Genomic DNA, 18749 nt, shown 5'->3' with positions numbered 1-18749 from the left:
TGGTATTTGCACATTGCGAAAACCTTAAAGGCTATGTTCAGGCATCAGACGGTTGACTGCTTTTCATTACGATTTCAACTCAAGTTTGTCTTTAAAGTAAAACTAAGGCAAAAGTTTTTTTTTTTTTTCTTTAGTTTTGAAGAGTGGAGAGGGATTAGAACACCTGTCAGGTTTTTACTGCAGTCTATGTCCTCCCCCTTTTTTAATAGAGATTCACCCTCTGTTTGTCCTGTTTACCCCTATCACGGAGAGAGAGGGACACTAGTTCTGGTGACAGCCAGGGATTTCCCTCATTTTGGCATGACATTGACATGGGCTGACAAAGCCAACAATCTACAATGGAATGATGGAAGACCTGACCTACAAATCTTAGCATAGCCTTGATTAGACAGGTTGTTCTCGCGATTGTCCTTCCACAAAATAAGGAGCCTCAACCATGTGCATTTGTGCTGTTCCCCCAAAATGAAATGAATGTTAAAGGTCAGCAGAGGTGTTGGAATTTCTAATATGCACATACTGTTCTGGGTCAGCAAGTCATGAAATAATGAAATCTGGGTACAGACAAGAACCCTGTTGCTTGCACTTTAAAAAAACAATTCAGTAGTGGCTGCTCCAATATTCATGTCCCGCAGATTCACTTTTAACTGCAGGATCAAGCCTAAAAAAAAATGTGATCCTTCCTGACCACCTCTTTTTAATCACTTGACTGCTGGACCAATTTTGACACTTCTCACATACATGTAAAATCTATCCTCTCTTTTTTTGCTAATTACTTGGAACCCCAAACATATATTATTTATTTTTTTAGATGTCCTATAGAATAAAATGATGGGTGTTGCAATTACTTCTATCACACTGTATTTGCGCAAGGGTTTTTGAGATACATTTTACATGTTACACTGAGTAAATGGATACCCAACATACCATGCTTTGTGTAAAATTGTGTATGCCCATGGAATGGCCCCAAACTATGGTACTTTAAACTGGTAAGCTGTAAAGGTGTTTAACCACTTCCAGACCGGACACTTTTACCCCCTTCCTGACCAGGGCAATTTTCAGCTTTCAGCGCTATCACACTTTGAATGAAACTTGCACGGTCATGCAACACTGTACCCAAATGAATTTTTTACCATTTTTTTTGAGACAGATAAAGCTTTATTTTGGTGGTATTTATTCACCGCTGGGATTTTTATTTTTTTTGCTATGTAAATGAAAAAGTCCAAAAAATTTTTAAAGTGTTTTTTTTTTTTTTTTTTTTTTTTTTTTTTTTTTTTTTTACATTTTTATTTTTTATATATATATTTTTTTTTTCTACATACGGTCACCCTAGCAGTACAGTGTCACCATGGTGACACTGTACTACATGTGGGGGGTGATGAAGATTATTATTATTTTTTTTTTTTACACTTACTGCTTTTACACCCATATAGAATGTAACCGCAATCATTTCTCTTTCTCTCTGTCTGCATTCTTGCAGTCATTGAGAAGTAATGAGTGAGCTGTAATTGGTCACAGCTTGTCACATGGTACAAGGCTGTTGTGAATAGCCCTGTACCATGTGACCTCTGTGATCATTCACAGATTTCACAGGTAGTAAGCAATGATGTCAGAAGTGACATCTTGCTTACTACTTTGCATGTGATCACTTATTGCCCAATCAGTGATCACATGATTGGGACCTCGTACAGAGGTCCCGTCCGATGATCGGTGTTTCACTGTGTCCGGAGGACACAGCGGGCACCGGATCGCGGCGCTGCGCGCTCCCAGGGAGTGCGCACCAGCAGGGGTGCGGGGAGGCCGTTTATAAACGGCCACCCGACCCTGCACTGCTACCATCCAGCCGTTTATATACAACGGCCGGTCGGGAAGTGGTTAAAGCATCACCTATGTTTGTGATGATACCTCACAAGGGTGGTGAGATCATTGTTTACATATGTGTAAACTTGCGTATGCTTTAGCAAGGGGACTGGGGCATTTTAAATTTATTTTAAAAAATTATATTTATCTCCAACTTTTATATATTTTTTTGTGTGTGTTTATACACACACACTTTTATTGCCATCACAAGGTATGAAAAACCTCCCTTGTGACAGCATGGGCCATGACAGGTCCTCCTTATGCAGAGATCTCTTCACTGGTCTCCAGTGCAGCCAGACAGACACAGATTGGTCTAATTGGCTCCTCATGGCCTGGTAAACAGAATGGAAACCAGAAGTGACAAAATCCTAACCAGGTATCACAGAGAGGGAGGAACAACATTAGTTGTTCACTGTTGCCACCTACCGGATTCCATGAATGGACGGTAGAGCCCGGAAAAGGTGGCGGTGTGAGTAGGGGACCCCCACCTGCAGAAGTGATCTGATCAGCCACTCTAATACATTCTGCATTGTAGGGAATCGCTGGCAGAAAACTTTAACACTCGGATGAGCTGCAGGCATCATCCTGGTATAACTACTTCAACCTAAGGATGTCATGAATGTCCTACGGTAGGCAAGGGGTTAATTAAAACAACCCCCCCCCTTCCAATCCAGAAGCCACTGTAGGCTGTCAAGCAGCTGGGTTTCCATTGAAGGGTGAGCACAGTGACATCCCTCTCAGCTTGGTGTACATATCCTGCAACCCTGTAGGTTTTAATCGATTTTCGCCTCTATCAGCTTCCAGGTTGACGAGGAATAGATTACAGTTTATGGGGCTACAGGGCTACTGCAACAAGTGGAAGAGGACTTTTTTCTAAGGAAACGTTTTGCTGACCTGCTGGGCAGTGTACAATGACTTCTGCTTCGGAGAGTGAATATTATATATAAAGGTGTATTTTGCTTTGGAAGAATAAATCGCCTCTGACGTTGGGTGTCCCACATGTGCTGCGTTCTGTAAGACTATTTGTTTAGTTTTTTATTTTTTTAATGGGTACCTCAAGATTGTAAAGGATTTTAAAGGGTGCCTCCAGATTATACAGAATTTAAAAGGGTGCCTTGACTTAAAGGTTGAGAAACTGCTGTAGAGTCTCTCACCACAGACAAGTGATGGAACCTAAGCCTTCTATCAGGTGGGGTCAAGGATGGGGCACATCCTTTCTTATGGTGACTCTTCAGTAAGTCAGGTGGCTACATGCAGCATTGAGGTAAATGTCTGCAGTAAAATAGGCTCTAGGCCCCATTCACACTTGGGCAATTAGGAATCGCGAGCACATTGACAGTTGTTTAGGATTGGTGCAATTCTGACAGATTCCATTTCGGGGCAAAACAAATAATGCACGGGTTGGGTGCCATTCATTCTGACTGGTGCCCCAAAAGTGATGCGATTTTGCAGCGATTTGTTGCGTGGAAAATCGCACGTGTAACAACTTGCCTGGCTTAGAGCCAAAGTTATTCCCTGAGCTTCTTTTGCATGACAAACAAACAAACATAGGGCACACGGAATCACAAAAAAAAAGTTATGTGCACAGAATTGCGAGCGGGAATGTTCTTTCCTTCTACACGATATGTGACCTGTTCTTATAACAGTTTGTGCTTTTGCTGTTAGCTCTGTATTTTGTTTTACACAAAAGTTCACTCTTGGTTCTTTTCTTGTTTTAGAGAGAGTACAATTTAATTCAACTAATGGAGTGTACCTCCAGGCCTCTAGCAGACCTCCCGCATTAACATGCATAAGAACATTCAATGCACTTTGTTCCCACTTGTGGCTTGATTGGTAATGATTAGGTCTCCAAATATCTATACCCTCAGGAACTTGGAATCAAGTAAACCTTACCAGTTGTTTGGGTGGGAAGGAGGCATTAAAGAACTGTACAATGTGCACTTCTCAGTTTATTTACTGTTAATGTAACTCTATTTTGAACCATTTACATGTTTTGAAGGAATCCTGTGTTTTTTTTTTTGTTTTTTTTTTCCTTTTATAGTAAATATATGAATGCATTCAAAAACATTAGCTGGTTGGTCAACTCCACCAAAACTGATATATTTTGGGATGGCCAGCCCCAGTTGGGTGGATCACCTTGTAGCTTCTTATACCTCTGGAAGGATACAGTAGTTTGTTGTCTTCCTTTTTCCCCTTCCCACGGAACCGCCATGAAGAGGTCACTGTCGTGCAGCTGGATTTATGGTACATAGAATCCATCATGGGAGGCTTGCATGATTTTTACTTATTTTCTAATGGCCAGTACAGATGGCAAGAACATTCCTCGTTGAATTTCTAATTTTGTGTTCTGAAGAAAGCATTCAAAGGAATGGGAGCATATGAAATAAAAGTACACCTCAACTCCACAGTAGCGCTGTGATCCTCTACATCCCAATTTAAAAATAAAGTTCATAATAATAAAAAGTCCAAATTTGTGCAAAGGAAAAAGTGGTGGTCGTGTTTTTTTTTTTTTTGTTTTTTTTTTTTTGGTTTCCAAAGTTGTCCTCCAAACCGCATATGTGCTTGTGAGATCCCTCTCTCTCAGGAAAAAAACCCCACCGGAAATATATGCCAACCACTCTCATGACTGACCTAATTTGCTTTATATACAATACAGCTCCGCGTCCAGGCATTTTGTCACCAGATAATTCTGCAATCTGGCTCATTGTTTCAAGAATTGGAAAACAAAATTAAGTTCATGGGTAATGGAGTACAGTGTTATCTCAACTGTCCCACCACTTCCAAAACCATCGGGTGCTCCTGCCACGTCAACCCCTGTGACAGCCGGAAGTGACGAAACGTGTTGGATCATGGCAAATGGATCTGGTGTCTAAGCCTCAACCAGAAGTGACGTGGCAGTTGCGCCCAATGGTGCCAGAGGTGGTGATCCAGCTGAGAACTCTGTACTCTACATCCTGATGCTATTATTCACTATTGATGAGCTTAATTTTGTTTTTTATTTGTGATCAATGATCTGGAGGGAGAGGGATCTCACAAGCACATACGCTATTTGTTGGACAATTTGAGAAGGAACTTTGCACTTTTTTTTTCTTTTCACTATTATGGACTATTTTAAGGATTTTATATTCTTATAGTTATGTATTTATTGATAAATTGTGAAATATTGAATCACAGCACTACTGTGGAGTTGAGGTGTACTTTTAGTCTGTGCATCTTTATTTCATATGTTGATGATTTTTCTTTCCTACAAGCTGTGGTTGCACAAAAGAAAATCGCATCCTCTATGGCCTGAAAATCATACCACTGGAATAGATGATATATAAAGAAGCCATTGGGTTGCTTAGCCCACTAAACCTCACCTTTTAAGTGACATATCATTTTTGAGTGGACTGAGAGTATTTTTATTAATTTGGGAATCTATATAAGTATATGATCACTGTCAGCATATATAGTGGGGATTAAACCAAAAGCTTTACATATGGATTTGTTGGTACAGTTAGTTTTATTAGAGTTAAAGCAGACTGTCGCCCTGAAAGGTTACCCTGACTTCTCCACTCCTCTCACAATTGGTGTATGTTGTTTTTATTTTTCTTTCCTTTTTTGTAATTTGGCCTCCTTTCTCACCCTCTTGTCCTGAAAAAGCCCCGTGGCACATCCGCTCCCGAGCAAGTGATTTACCTGTGCAAAGACGATGAAGCTGTGGAAATCCACTAATAGTCAGCTTTGCACATGTGCGGAAAACCCTACTTGTGTTCAGATGGTTGGTGTTGGAGGGATCCGTGTATGCACGCGTGCTGTGCCGCAGGACTTTTGGTCCCAAGCAAGCTAAACCTCCCCCCCCCCAATATATATGTGCGTGTGAGATTTCCACTGGCGCAGAGCCAACTTTTTGTGAATTCCCACAGCTTGATGTCTTTGCAAGGGAAATCACTTGCATGTGCACAGGTGTGCTGAAGGGCTCTGCTAGGACCTAAAAGGCTGGGCAGAACCCTTCAGCCCATCTGCACATGTGGTATAATGGCCAGGCCAGTACGGCACAGCTGGTAGTAAGCAGGACTGAAGTTCGGCTTTAAGAAGGCTGCAATCTGGTTTCTATGAGCAGAGCGTCCACATTTTTTCCTGTAGATTTAATAATCTGCCTCACTACAACTAGCTGACTCATTACCTAAGGTTAAAGAATACCCACAGTCTTACTGTATTTGCATTGGTTAAGTATGTTAAGTTGATCAGCTTAAATCAGAACTGTAATCCAAAGCTACTAGTTCCAGCATCTGGTGGATGAGTTTCTAATGCTGAGTCACCTGATGTGTTGGTTGGGATCTTGTGAGAACTTCCACCCACACACTATACTGCTGACATCATGGTGGACATAATTGAGGAAATGTGTGCATTCTCTACTTTTACACATAGCAAAGTGGGAGAGTTCCAGTGCAGAAAAGTTCCACATCCTCTTAAATGCACATAATCTCATCAGTGTCCTAAGGTTTTTAACAAATGGACATATAGGGTGTCGTATACAGTGCATTTAGAAAGTATTCAGATCCCCTACTACAGTTGTTTTAAGTTCCTTTTTTCTCATTAATCTACACTCAGTAGATGCCTCCCATTTCTCTTGATTGTTGAGATGTTTCTACATGTTGATTGGAGTCCACCTGTGGTAAATTAAATTGATTGGACCTTATTTGGAAAGGCACACGCCTATAAAATGCATCACAGCTGACCATGCATACTGTATCAGATAAAAAAAACCATGAGGTCAAAGGAACTGCATCCAGAGCTTACATACATTAATATTGCAAGGCACAGACCTGGGGAAGACTACAGAAAAGATTCCACTGTACTGAAGGTTCTGCAGATGAGCACATTGGCCTCCATAATTCTCAAATGGAAGAAGGTTGGCACAACCAGAAATCTTCCAAGAGCTGGTAACCTTGCCAAACTGAGTAATCGGCTGAAGAAGAGCCTTAGTAAGAGAGGCGACCAAGAACACAATGGTCACTCTGACTGAGCTCCAGAGATCCTGTGTGGAGATGGGACAAAGACCCAAAGAGGCAACTAGCACTACAGCCCTTCACCGATCTTGGCTTTATGGCAGAGTGTGTAGATGAAGGCCTCTCTTCAATGCAAAACACTTGAAATCCCTCCTGGAGTTTGCAAAATCCAAGTGGGGTGTACGCACATGGGTGTATGCATATGTAATCATGTGAACGATTCCTAAAGGCGGTGCTTGCTGCTTAGTAAGGCTGGCCGTGGATGGACAGATGTCTCCTTTAGACCGATGGGTATGGAGATGACACCCTAGCCTCACACATCAATAGGATTTGGGAACCTGTTGCAGTCCTTCAATCTTTGCCCAGTCAGTTCTTTAACAGCTTGTACAATGAGGTCCTGTTTACTGTTATCATCAAAAGAAAATCCCAAATTCTGGGTTGACGGAATACGAATAGAAGAGAGAGATTCAATTGGAGACACTTGTCTTGTTGGCACACTGGGATTCTCTTACTTGGCATTTCCTCTCTTTTCCTGTTTTTGGTTTTTGTTATGGGAAAAGAAGTGAAGGGAAATCTCCCCAGTGGGACACCAATAACAAAAACTGGGGTTATAACCCCCCTTACTCTAACCAAAATGGAAGGGGGGGGGGGGTTGCCTTTCATTTTAGGCATTTTCAGTGGCTGATGTAAAGACATCCAGATTAAAGCTTCTTTATCTTTTTAATAATTTCATATGTTTCTGTTTAAGCTGGTTCCATGACTGCTGCCTTTTAAGTGTTCCATTTTCAGGGTGACTTCCTTCTCTTGCAGTTCCTGTGGAGTCACCCTTGCATTTGGGCCCTACAATGTCCTCCCTATACTGCGTACATACAAACACAAAGCCCCATTGCCTAGAATGCAAAGGCGCTCCCCTTCACCACCACCACCACCACCACCACCAGCAGCTGGCTGCATTGTTCAATGTTTAAAAAAACAAAAAACCAGGAACATTCCCAGCTCACTTACCTCCCAGTCTGCAACAAAACCGAATTAACCCTAACAGTTTGTTAAAAACAAAGGGTTCAGTTTGCACACATTTGCAACTATATGCGTAAGCTACAGTGGTCACGCCACAGCACTCCAGTGTACTGCAGTCTTAACTCTATAATTTTGAAAGACCAACCCCCATCCCCCCCCCAAGTTGAAGTACATATATAATAGATTAGGAGCAGGTATGCCTGGAGGGAGCACAGGGATGCAGTGGACACCCAGCAATTGTACACTCTTAACTACTTCCTGTAAACTCTGGAAGTTCAGGGAAGCAGCAATGGGGAAACAGGAACAAGTGGTATGGAGAGTCTTAAATGTAAATGCCGGGGTAGGATTTTTAACAAATCGTTTATTGGTTAATGTGTTGCGCTGAAAAAATGCTGAGAGTCCAGCATCCATAGAGAGAGAGAGAGAGACCGAAAATACATAGTCTGGACAGTTCTGATCTTTGTACTTGTAGGCCTAGCAGCACTTTTCTAGGTCTGTCAGGCTTCACCTTCCCAGTGACGGCTGCATCGTATTTCTTGACTGCTGGATCCTTTCATTGTTAATAATGATCCAAGGAGGCTGAAGCTGTCTACTATTTCGGTGTTTTCACAGTCAACTCTGATTCTAGCTCTTTCCTGTTGCCAGAACCTTAGTTTTCCTGATATTTTCAGTAAGACTATCATTGTGCTCAAGCTTGCTTATTCAGTACATTTCTGGGGGGTTTTATTTGCAGTAACCTATAGGAACCAATCAGAATTCACTCTGGTGAACTCTTTATTTTATTAAGGCCACAGGTGTCCTATTTGTTCATCAGTTATTGCATATGGTCCTGATTAAACTTTAGACAGTCACTAGTGTAAGATTCTACAAATATATGTATCTGGAAAATTCTTATGAAAATGTGACGCAGCAGGTCAATTAAAAATATCAGGTAGATATTAAATGACTTATCTGCACTCATTTAGACAAAATGTAGGTTTTTGTTTTTTTTTTTTTTTCTTTTAAGCTGTGATGACATCTTCTATATTAGTGCTCTCCGGCAGACCCAATCTAAGATGGATATTTCTTGCAGAGTAGCAAGCAAACCCAGACACCCTACAGAATGGGAGGATGTGGAAATGCCCAATGTTTCTGGGTGAAAACTGCTTTATTAACCTCTTCCTGTCTGGCCCATTGCTGATGGCCGGACGGGAGCGCTGCCGATGCGGGTGGATGTTTCTAAACGTCCCCCTGCATCCATTGCCTGTGCGTGCTCCCTGGGAGCACGCTGCACCGCGATCAGTGCCCGCTGTGTCCTCTGGAACACAGATCGCTGTAGGGGACCTCTGTGTGAGGTCCCGATTCATGTGACCACTGAGCCCACAAGCCCAGAAGACTGGGTGAAGATTTCACTGCTGAGAGGGCACCGCTGGAGGGCTCCGTTCTAAAGGGAAGTTTGAAACTATGTGCTAGTATGCCATGGCTTAAAGCGAGTGGTGTGGCTTAAACCTGCAGGGGGAATAATTATTATTATTATTTTACACACACACACACACACACACACACACGTATTTGATCCCCTGCTGAGTTTGAATGTTTGCCCACACACAAAGAAATGATCAGTCTAAAAATCGAATGGTAGGTGTATTGTAACACTGAGGGAATAGCAACAAAAAATTCAAAAGAAATGCATGTCTAACACATGATGCACTGATTTTCATGTTCATGAGGGAAATAAGTATTTGATCCCCTTCACAAAACATGACTTAGTACTTGGTGGCAAATCCCTTGTTGGCAATCAGAGGTCAGACGTTTCCTGTAGTTGGCCACCAGGTTTGCACACATCTCAGGAGGGATTTTGGCCCACTCCTCTTGGCAGATCCTCTCCAAGTCTTTAAGGTTTGGTGGATGTTTGGCAACTCAAACTTTCAGCTCCCTCCACAGATTTTCAGTCAGATTAAGGTCTGGAGACTGGATAGGTCACTCAAGGACCTTAATGTGCTTCTTCTTGAGCCACTCCTTTGCTGCCTTGGCCGCGTGGTTTGGGTCATTGTCATGCTGGAACACCTATCCACGACCCATTTTCAATGCCCTGGCTGAGGGAAGAAGGTTCTCACCCAAGATTTGACGGTACACTGCCCCGTCCAAAATATTTTTATTTATTTATTTTAAACTTTAATGCCTCTTTACGTTAAATGGGTTGTCCCAATTTGACAACTGTGTCCATGCAGCTATTGCAACCCCATAGACATAGCTAAAAAATTACTCCAAGAGCTGTGCATTTATCTCTCTGCATACAAAGCCTTTCAAGCCCTAAAATATAAAATTGTAAAACGCCCGCAAGTTTAAAGTACCTACACTGCTTGTGGTGAAACTTTGAGCAAAAAAAATGATCGTAACTGCCCATGTCATACTGATGATCATATTAATGTTAATTTTGAGGAGGGAGTGATAGGTACTGCCAGTTTGGACAACATGATATAAGCGGTTGGATACTTTCTTCTTCTTTTTTTTTTTTTTCGTTCACAAAACTGTACTGGAACACCGCAAAATGCACCGGAATGGAATGTGGTGTGAGCTGTAAGCAAAAACGAACCTAGGGTGCATTTTTGTGGCGTGAACTGGCCCTAAAAGTTGTCTTCCTTCCTTCCTGTTAGATTTTAGGGCCTGATGGGCTTTGTGCACAGAGCGATAAGCGCACGGTTCTCTGCCTAATTTTCTAGCTATGGTTCATTACGAAAGAGTTGTTGTAAGATCATCAAAAGGCAAATTTATTTATGTATTTATTTTTTTTGTAACCCCATGGACATGAATGAGCTGCGTGCGCCCAGCACCTGGCGGCTCCAGCCGCATAAACACACGGCCCATTCAGACTACTGGTGTAACCCCCTCCCTACCTGGTGAATGAGGCCTTAAGCTATTTATTATTTGACTGCAAGTTATGACAGGTGGCTTTGTTCATTGATGTGTACTGTTAATGCTCATCAGCATGCATTTTAGCATGTTCTTGCCAGGGGGGAAAAAAAAAATTAACCCGTCTGCAGGTCATATCACATTAAAAAAAGGTGAATAGAATTCGATTTCCTTTTGCTGGTTTAATTGTTTTCATTGATTAGAAGTGATACTAAAGCTAGAACTGTTAACTTTTAATGCATTCCTTGCAAAAAGGTAAAAAAAAAGTTTTTCTGTTTCTCTGTCCTCCCTTTTCTTTTAGAAGGGTACAAGGTAAGAGAGGGGAGAAGAGATCCAGCGCTGTGCATGGCTGCATCTCTTCACCCCTCTCTTCCTCTTCACGCACAGAGTGCAACAGCAGCAGGAGCCATTGGCTGCTGTCAATCAAATTTTGTGTGTGTCCATAGAAACACAACTTGGGAACGAGTGGATACGGTGTGCCCCCATAGCAAATTGCCTGCCCACTGACAACTGTTCGGTTACCATTAGCCATTTTGGAGGGATATCATTTACATACTACATGTTGTAATAAATTTGTGTGTTTTTTGTATTCATCTCCTAACAGGAAAAAAAAATTCTTACCTTTTTACATATGAGTGTTTAGTGTGCTTGCCCATATGTATTATTGCCCTAAATACTTTTGTCACTGTCACAAAGCATGCTGCAAGTGAAGTCAGAACACGTAATGCACACTTTATCGGTTGGTGATTGAGAATGCATTGATGCCAGTGAATGTGTGTGAAAACCATTTAGCAATGGTAGCCCACATATTTCTGTTTTCTGTCAGGCCTCATGGGACTTGCAGTTCCTCCACACCTAGAGGGCCATAGTGTGGAGACCCCTGGTCTAGGAAATGGGGATTCTTTTGAAGGACGGGCACTGAATAATTTTTTAAACTGGAGCAAAAGTAAAATGGAACTTTTACTGGTAGCAATAGGTTGGAGCCTGTGGGGCCTGATTTACTAAAGGCAGTAAGACTGTGTTCACTTTGTAAGGGAAGGTTGCGCCAATTCTCTTCTGAGCTGAATGTGGTGAAGCTATGCTGACTTCCATCACCCACGTGTAAGCAAAAAATTAGTTTTTTGTATTTTTTTTTTTTTTTTTTTTTTTTACATTTTAATTTCATGTGATTGAGTATTCTTTGCCAGGTTAAATTTCACCACATTCTTTAAGCACTAGTAAAAGTGAACATCCTGTTTGTCTTTAGTAAATCGCACCCTACATGTCATTTCATATTACATTTTCTCCAAGTTTAGCCTTTGTCCACAAGGTACAAAGAACAGTGGATTTCATATTACAAAAATTAACACATTTTTGCGTTCAAACCAATTTATATAACTTGGATGCACATTTTTACTCTTGAGTCTGCTTAGTTGCATAAAGTTCAGTCATCACGTTTTTCTGAAGAAAAAAAAACCTATTACCAGGAGGAGGGAGATGGGGTTGTTTATGTCAGCTGCAGGTATTACATTGCCGTTGTGTTTGTCTGCACAGGAAGAAGAAATCCCAGAACTGGAAATTGATGTGGATGAATTGTTAGACATGGAGACTGATGAACAGAGAGGAGAGAGGATGAAGGTGAGTGGTGGGCAGGGGAGAGCTTCTAACAACATAAAGTGTTTGTAAACCTAACAATTATAAATTGCACTCTGTATCCTTAATATATTTGTACTTTGTGTGTGTGTGTGTGTGTGTGTGTGTGTGTGTGTGTGTGTGTGTGTGTGTGTGTGTGTGTGTAAAAAATATTCCTCTTTGAGCAGCTAAACCCAAATCCTAACAAAGGAACATATACTAGAAAACAAAAAGTCGAGCAAATCTAAAGCTGGCTACATACTATTTATTTCAGGTACTTATATAGCGCCGTCAATTTACGCAGCGCATTACATATATATTGTACATTCACATCAGTCCCTAACCAGGGGCGTACTTACCATTTGGAAACTCTGGCACTGCCCGAGGGCCGGGGTCAGCAGGGGGCGCCATGAGATGCCCCTGGTACCTTTTTCATAGACTTTTTTGAGTTTGGGCAAGGACACGGGCCCCATGATCCCCTATTGCCCGGGGGCCCCATGAGTTGTCAGTCCGCCCCTGTCCCTAACCCTCAAAGGTTTGTACAATCTAAGATCCCTAACTCGCATTCATACATACACATACTAGAGCCAATTTAGACAGGAGCCAATTGACCTACTAGCATGTCTTTGGAGTGTAGGAGTAAACCGGAGTACCCGGAGGAAACCCGCACAGGGAGAACATGCAAACTCCAGGCAGGTGGTGCCGTGGCTGGGATTCGAACCAATGACCCTAGTACTGCCAAGAGGAAGTGCTAACCACTGTGTTGCCCCAGTACTATTGTTGGTGTCTGCTGTTCTTTTCCATTACCTGTTTGATCCTGCCTGTGCCCCTCCTCCTGAAAGTAAACTGATCGCGCTTAGCATGGCAGCCAATCCGTGTCCATTTACATCCTCTGCAGATTGTACCTGTATCTAAGTGCAGGATGACTATCACACAGGATGCCTGTATCCTTTGTGGTCAGAGTAAACCATGCATCCCCCGCCCATCCCTCTAGTCTTGACTGACAGATACTTACCCTCCCAGCTGCTCCTCCCCCAGAAGAAGCTGCCAGACATGTCTGATGTGTCTGCACACGCCATGCATGCTCACCAGCAGGTCACGTGATCGCTGTGTACTCCTAAGCAACTCATGGAATTTATGGTGGGCGTGTATAGAATGGGTAGACACATCTGACATCGGTGAGGAGTGGATAGCGGGGAAGCCACTGTTAGCCGCTCTATACACGCCCACCAGCAGGTCCATGAATCGAACAGCGATCACGTGACCTGCACTTGAGCAGTCAAAAAATATATAAGAGCCAAGTTTTTAATTTTTTTTTTTAATATAAACAGATTCATTAAAGCGGAGTTCCACCCAAAAGGGGAAGTTCCGCTTTAAAGATTGGTCCCCCACTCCCCATTAAGGATTGGCACCTGTGGGGAGTGGGTACACGAAATTGACAGGTTCCCTCGCTCCCACTTCTGCTGCAATCACCTAGGCGATCAGAAGCAGAAGTTGTCCTCCTACCCTCCCTCTCCGAAGTCTTGTGGGACACATGACAGGTCCCAGAAGACCACGGGCCATTCAGGAAGCGCATGCGTAGTGGGCACCCGGCTGTGAAGCTGCAAGCTGCCACAGCCGGGTGGCCACACTGAAGATGCCGGCACCTGGAATACAGGACAGCCGGTGAAACGGGCTGCAGCGGGGGCAAAGCGGGATCATGGGACAGGTGAGTGGCTCATTTTTAAAAGTCAGCAGCTACAGTATTTGTAACTGCTGACTTTTGTTTTTTGCAGAGTGAGTGGAACGCCGTGTTAAGAGCTGGATAACACTACATGCATTCCAGTGCTTTTTTCTGCATCCAAAATGCACAGAGAGTAGGTTACATGGTTGTCAATGGCATGGTTCACACAAGTGCTTGCAGTTGCAGTGCGTTCCAATTCCAGAAAAAAAAAAGTAGAGCTTGCTGCATATTTTCCTGCACAGAACTGTACTGAAATGTGGTAAAATGCACCGGAGCGCACTAGACCCCCCAAAAAAAAAGATGTTCACAACTACTTAAGGGGTGGGGGTTAGTAAAGACTTTTCCAGCTGACTGACACGTTTGTTTTTCTCTTTCAGGAACTTCTTAATGACTGTTACAAACCAACAGATGTAAGTGTTCACCTTTTTACACATTTATCTGTCTTTGGCGCCTTATTTACTTAACAGATCTACTGAATCAGAGCAGAATAGAATGGATGTTGGTTCAGCTTCTTTCACCAGCTTGAGTGCCCAATTGCACTGGAATGCCGTGTGGGAAACCCACCATCTGTTCGCATTTCCCGCACCACATTCCAAATGCATTAGGTGTTTGATCTTCTGCAGATGTCAATAGATTCCTATCGATGCCCCAAACGCAGATTGCCAACACAGTGCATTTTTGCCTGCACCATGTCACGTGGCACTCCAGTACCATTGGATCTGGTTGCAGTGTGTTTTTACAAGTAGCCCATGCAATTTCAGCCATTAAAATAAACGGGCTGAAAATGGCATCGCACTGAATCGCATAGGAACATTTAGCGCATTCCTGTGTGATTTTGATGTGAACTGGCACTGAAAACTCTCCTATGTTCGGTCTATGGGCAGGCCGATTGTAAACAGAAGTGTATCTGTAAAAAGAGCATTGAGGAAGGGAGTTTGACTCCTGAAGTGCGTTAGCATTTTCCACCAAAGGACTCCCACAGTCTAGAACTGTCATCTTTGGCTTCTTGTCTCTGTTATTATGACCTTTTTTGGTTTGCGTATGCATTTGTGATTTTATAATAAATTCCTATATATCACGGTAATGCACGACAAGAGTGCGCCAAGTTGTTTTTCTTTTTTTTTTTCTTTTTTGCTAGTATCACTTTTCCCCGATCTATTGAGGGCTGCACCTCAGCAAGTGACAGATTCCGTGTTTCCTGTGTAGCATGAAGATCTGAGCGCCGGTTTTAGTATATGTTGGAGAAGTGTATCTGTGTACATTCCTTGTTTAGGTCAGGGGGAAAAAAAAAAGGATGGAAACCTTTCTGTTTACATCTACCGCTCCATAGACTAACCTTGAGCTTCCATTTATATCCCCTGAAAAACTGACAGGCAGATCTGAGTGGAACTCTCATCTGAAAGGACCCTAATGCTTAATACAAACTTTTTGGTGTATCCAGATGACTTTTCTATGTGTAGAAGTGCCTACAGCTCAGAATTCTGGGGGACCAGCATTGTGCATGCAGACAATCCACATTATTGGACTATTTTGGATGATATACTACTGTTTGGGTTTTTTTTTTGTTTTTGTTTTTTTTTTTTTTTAAACCCTTTTGCTGCCAGGCCCTGGCTCTACTTTTAAATTCAGGTGGCCAGACCATTTTTGCAATTTCTTCCATTGCTTTTTTATTTTTCCCTTTACAGCCTTCAGAAAACTTATAGTTTGGGGGATCTTTTGCAAACTCTGAAGGCAAAGGATCGATAGAAAAAGTTGTTTTGGTTCAGTGGTTTTTTTTGTTTTTTTTTTTTTTTGTTCCACAATAATTTTAACAACTATAATTTTGATAAATGTTTGCGCAAACACACTAAAATCATTTATTTTGGGCACAAACACCAAATCTTACAAAAGATTTTCTTCCTGCTAAATCTAAAATATAAAACTGTATTGAGTTAATAAAACAAATATTTGTACATTTTAAATTGTGCCTTTTTAATGAAATGGTGAAAATTGAAGGTACGCAGAACTGTACACAAAAAAAAAAAATCTGGAGGTTGGCTTTCATTTATGCATTTTGCTAATGCCCAGTCGCAGTGGCATGTGTGGTGCTCCATTGGTGTTTATTGTGATAGAATTAAAAAGGCATACATTTGATTGCAACGCAGTGCTACAACACATACTTTGTGTATTATGTCTCGTTCACATGGACACAGTCCTGTACAGCATCAAAAAGGAGTGTATTTCTATGCCCAGGAGTCAAAGGTGTTTGGATCGCATCCAAGCAGTCACATGCATATATAGCAGCCCAGTTTGCATCCAGCATGTGAGAATACATGAGAACAGCCACAGTTTGTCAGCCTTTCATTGATTGCGTTCAGCCGCAGGTAGCAGCCTGTTTTTGAAACACCTGTGAATCCTGAGCACAGAAATTCACTCTGTGTGAATGAGGTCTTGGGTTGTGGTTTTTTTTTTTTTTTAGTTTTTACATTCCTGTTGGGTTGGGGCTTTGGTGAAATATTAGGGATCTAATCAGACCCCTGACGTCTCATTTTTGAGACCAAGAAAGAGATGGAGGACACAGATCCTCAATCCTCTTCCTGCACTGAATTAATATAATTTATTATTACAGGTAATTGTATAGCTCCATCAATTTACACAGTGTGGGAGTAAACTGGAGTACCCGGAGGAAACCCGCACAGGGAGAACATGCAAACTCCAGGCAGGTGGTGCCATGGTTGGGATTTGAACCAACGACCCTAGTACTGCCAGGTGGAAGTGCTAACCATTTAGCCACTGTGCTGCCCAGGAGGCACTCTGTACAAAGGCTTCCTGTTCATTCACAAACTGAAACCTAATGTTTGCTATGCTTTTAGTTCTAAATAAATAGTAATCAGTACAGACACATTATAGATAAATGGCTGCGATCAGCAGCTTGTCTGCTGGACACAAGAATAGCCATGATAACCATGATCTGCTGAACAATTTTTAGCTATGGGTCTAGGTGACTGGATGTAAGATGGCTGCATTGTTTAGGAAGACCATCGTATCCTTTAGATTTAGTAACTAGTAGTTGGTCTAATCCCTTTTCGTAATGTATGTGTGGCCAGCTTAAGACTGTTAATGAAAAGTAAGGGAACTTCTGTAACACCCAGGCAACCCTGGTTTGGGTTCACTATTCTATAAGATTGAAGGAGTGCTTTGGAAACCTGGTAATAATTAAGTTGATGTATAATGGACCAAGGAAAATGCCACTATTAACTGTTTATTTATTCAACAGGCCTTTATAACTGGGTTACTGGAGAAGATTCAGGGAATGCAGAAGCTAAGCACTCCACAGAAGAAGTGATTTGCTAGCAAGTTCAGAGACGAGGACAGCGCCTCCATTTCATTCTGGTAGCAGTGCAAAACTGCAGGCTGTCAGGGTCACAGGCTCCCCCATGCACAGATGGATTGTGTGTGGCTGCTAGCAGCCCACTTGGGACATGTAATGCAGGGGAACCACTTTTTATATGATGTTTTTTGTAGAAATCTTTTTTAATTAAATAAAAATGTAAGTGTTATGAAATTCTGCGTGTTCATATTACTCCCATTTTAGTAAGTATGTGTTGCATTTTCCTGCCCTTAAGAGATTTGTTTTAATCTGACATTAAAGAAAGGCGTTTCTGCTGTGTCTCATGGGGTCACTGCCTGGTGATGACACTCGGGAGATAAGACTAGGATTGTGAACTGTAAACAGGACAGGTTTAGAGTGACACAGACGGCTGTTTGGCAGCTGGTATTTTACTGAGACAATCATTTGGAACATTTAAACCAACTCCAGCCAAAACTTTTACTAGCTGTCTAGTAAGTGGAGCAGGATTACATCTATTGGGTTGCTAGGACAAGGAAAGCAAGAAAAAAAACCCATGTTTTCTGCCTTTTTCTTTGTATAAATGAGTGGAAGTGCATGAAGGGCAATTAAACATGCACGTTTTAACCCTTGCCCACTCTATTAGGAAAGAAAAAAATTGTTTTCGGCTGGCATTGACTTCAAATTGGTTTAAAATAGAATATGGTAAAAGGGAAATTCCACTTTTGTTAAAATCTAGCATATAAAATTCCAAGACAAGCAATTTTTTTTACTTTTGAATGCTATTAAAAGTACCTTTTCAATTTCAGTCTGAAGTCTTTGTAATTTTCTACAACTGTCAAAAAAAATCTATGCAATATGGCATGCTGGAGGTGTGCAAAACACAGTTGGTGTACAGAATGCCCTCAGAAATGTCAATCATCGCTTGTTTTGTTGAAGCCGATTTACTAAAGGTAAATATTCTGTTCACTTTTTAAGGGAATTTTCACTTCTGAACGGGAAAGTGCAAGCAAAAATGCCATCTGTTGCCTTGCGTGTTTTTTTTTTTTTTTTTTTATATTCTTTCTAAAATGAATTTGTCACCACATTCACTAAGCTAAGGGAATATCAAAGTGAACCGCCTATTTGCCTTTAGGCATCCTCTGCAGAAGGAATTTCATGTTTGGTGAGATGCTTGCTAAGGGTTAATTTTAAAGGGATGCAGGTGCTGCAACTTTTCTCATCAGAACACTGAAAGCGCACCAGATGGTTATAATGAACCAGACTCTCCCAGTCAGGATTCGCTCTGGCAAGGACATGGTGGAACAAACTGCTTTTTTGCTTCTTTTTT

The 18749-nt window shown here is 41.8% G+C and overlaps 1 protein-coding gene across 1 annotated transcript in view; it reads left to right on the top strand.

The window, feature by feature from the left end:
* The window catches only part of PPP1R14B (protein phosphatase 1 regulatory inhibitor subunit 14B), a 31982-nt gene extending 13755 nt beyond the window's left edge, over nucleotides 1-18227 (top strand). Inside the window, exons 2-4 of the mRNA XM_089652822.1 lie at nucleotides 12291-12374; nucleotides 14469-14501; nucleotides 17348-18227. Of these exons, the coding sequence (XP_089508948.1) occupies nucleotides 12291-12374; nucleotides 14469-14501; nucleotides 17348-17416 (186 nt within the window). The 3' untranslated portion in view covers nucleotides 17417-18227. The remainder of the gene's footprint in view (nucleotides 1-12290; nucleotides 12375-14468; nucleotides 14502-17347) is intronic.
* The last annotated feature ends 522 nt before the right edge of the window (nucleotides 18228-18749 follow it).

This window comes from Staurois parvus, unplaced genomic scaffold (assembly GCF_062004578.1).
Source record: "Staurois parvus isolate SC_StPar_1 unplaced genomic scaffold, SC_StPar_1.0 ptg000694l, whole genome shotgun sequence".
NCBI lineage: Eukaryota > Metazoa > Chordata > Amphibia > Anura > Ranidae > Staurois > Staurois parvus.
This window is presented reverse-complemented; position numbering and strand designations above follow the sequence as displayed.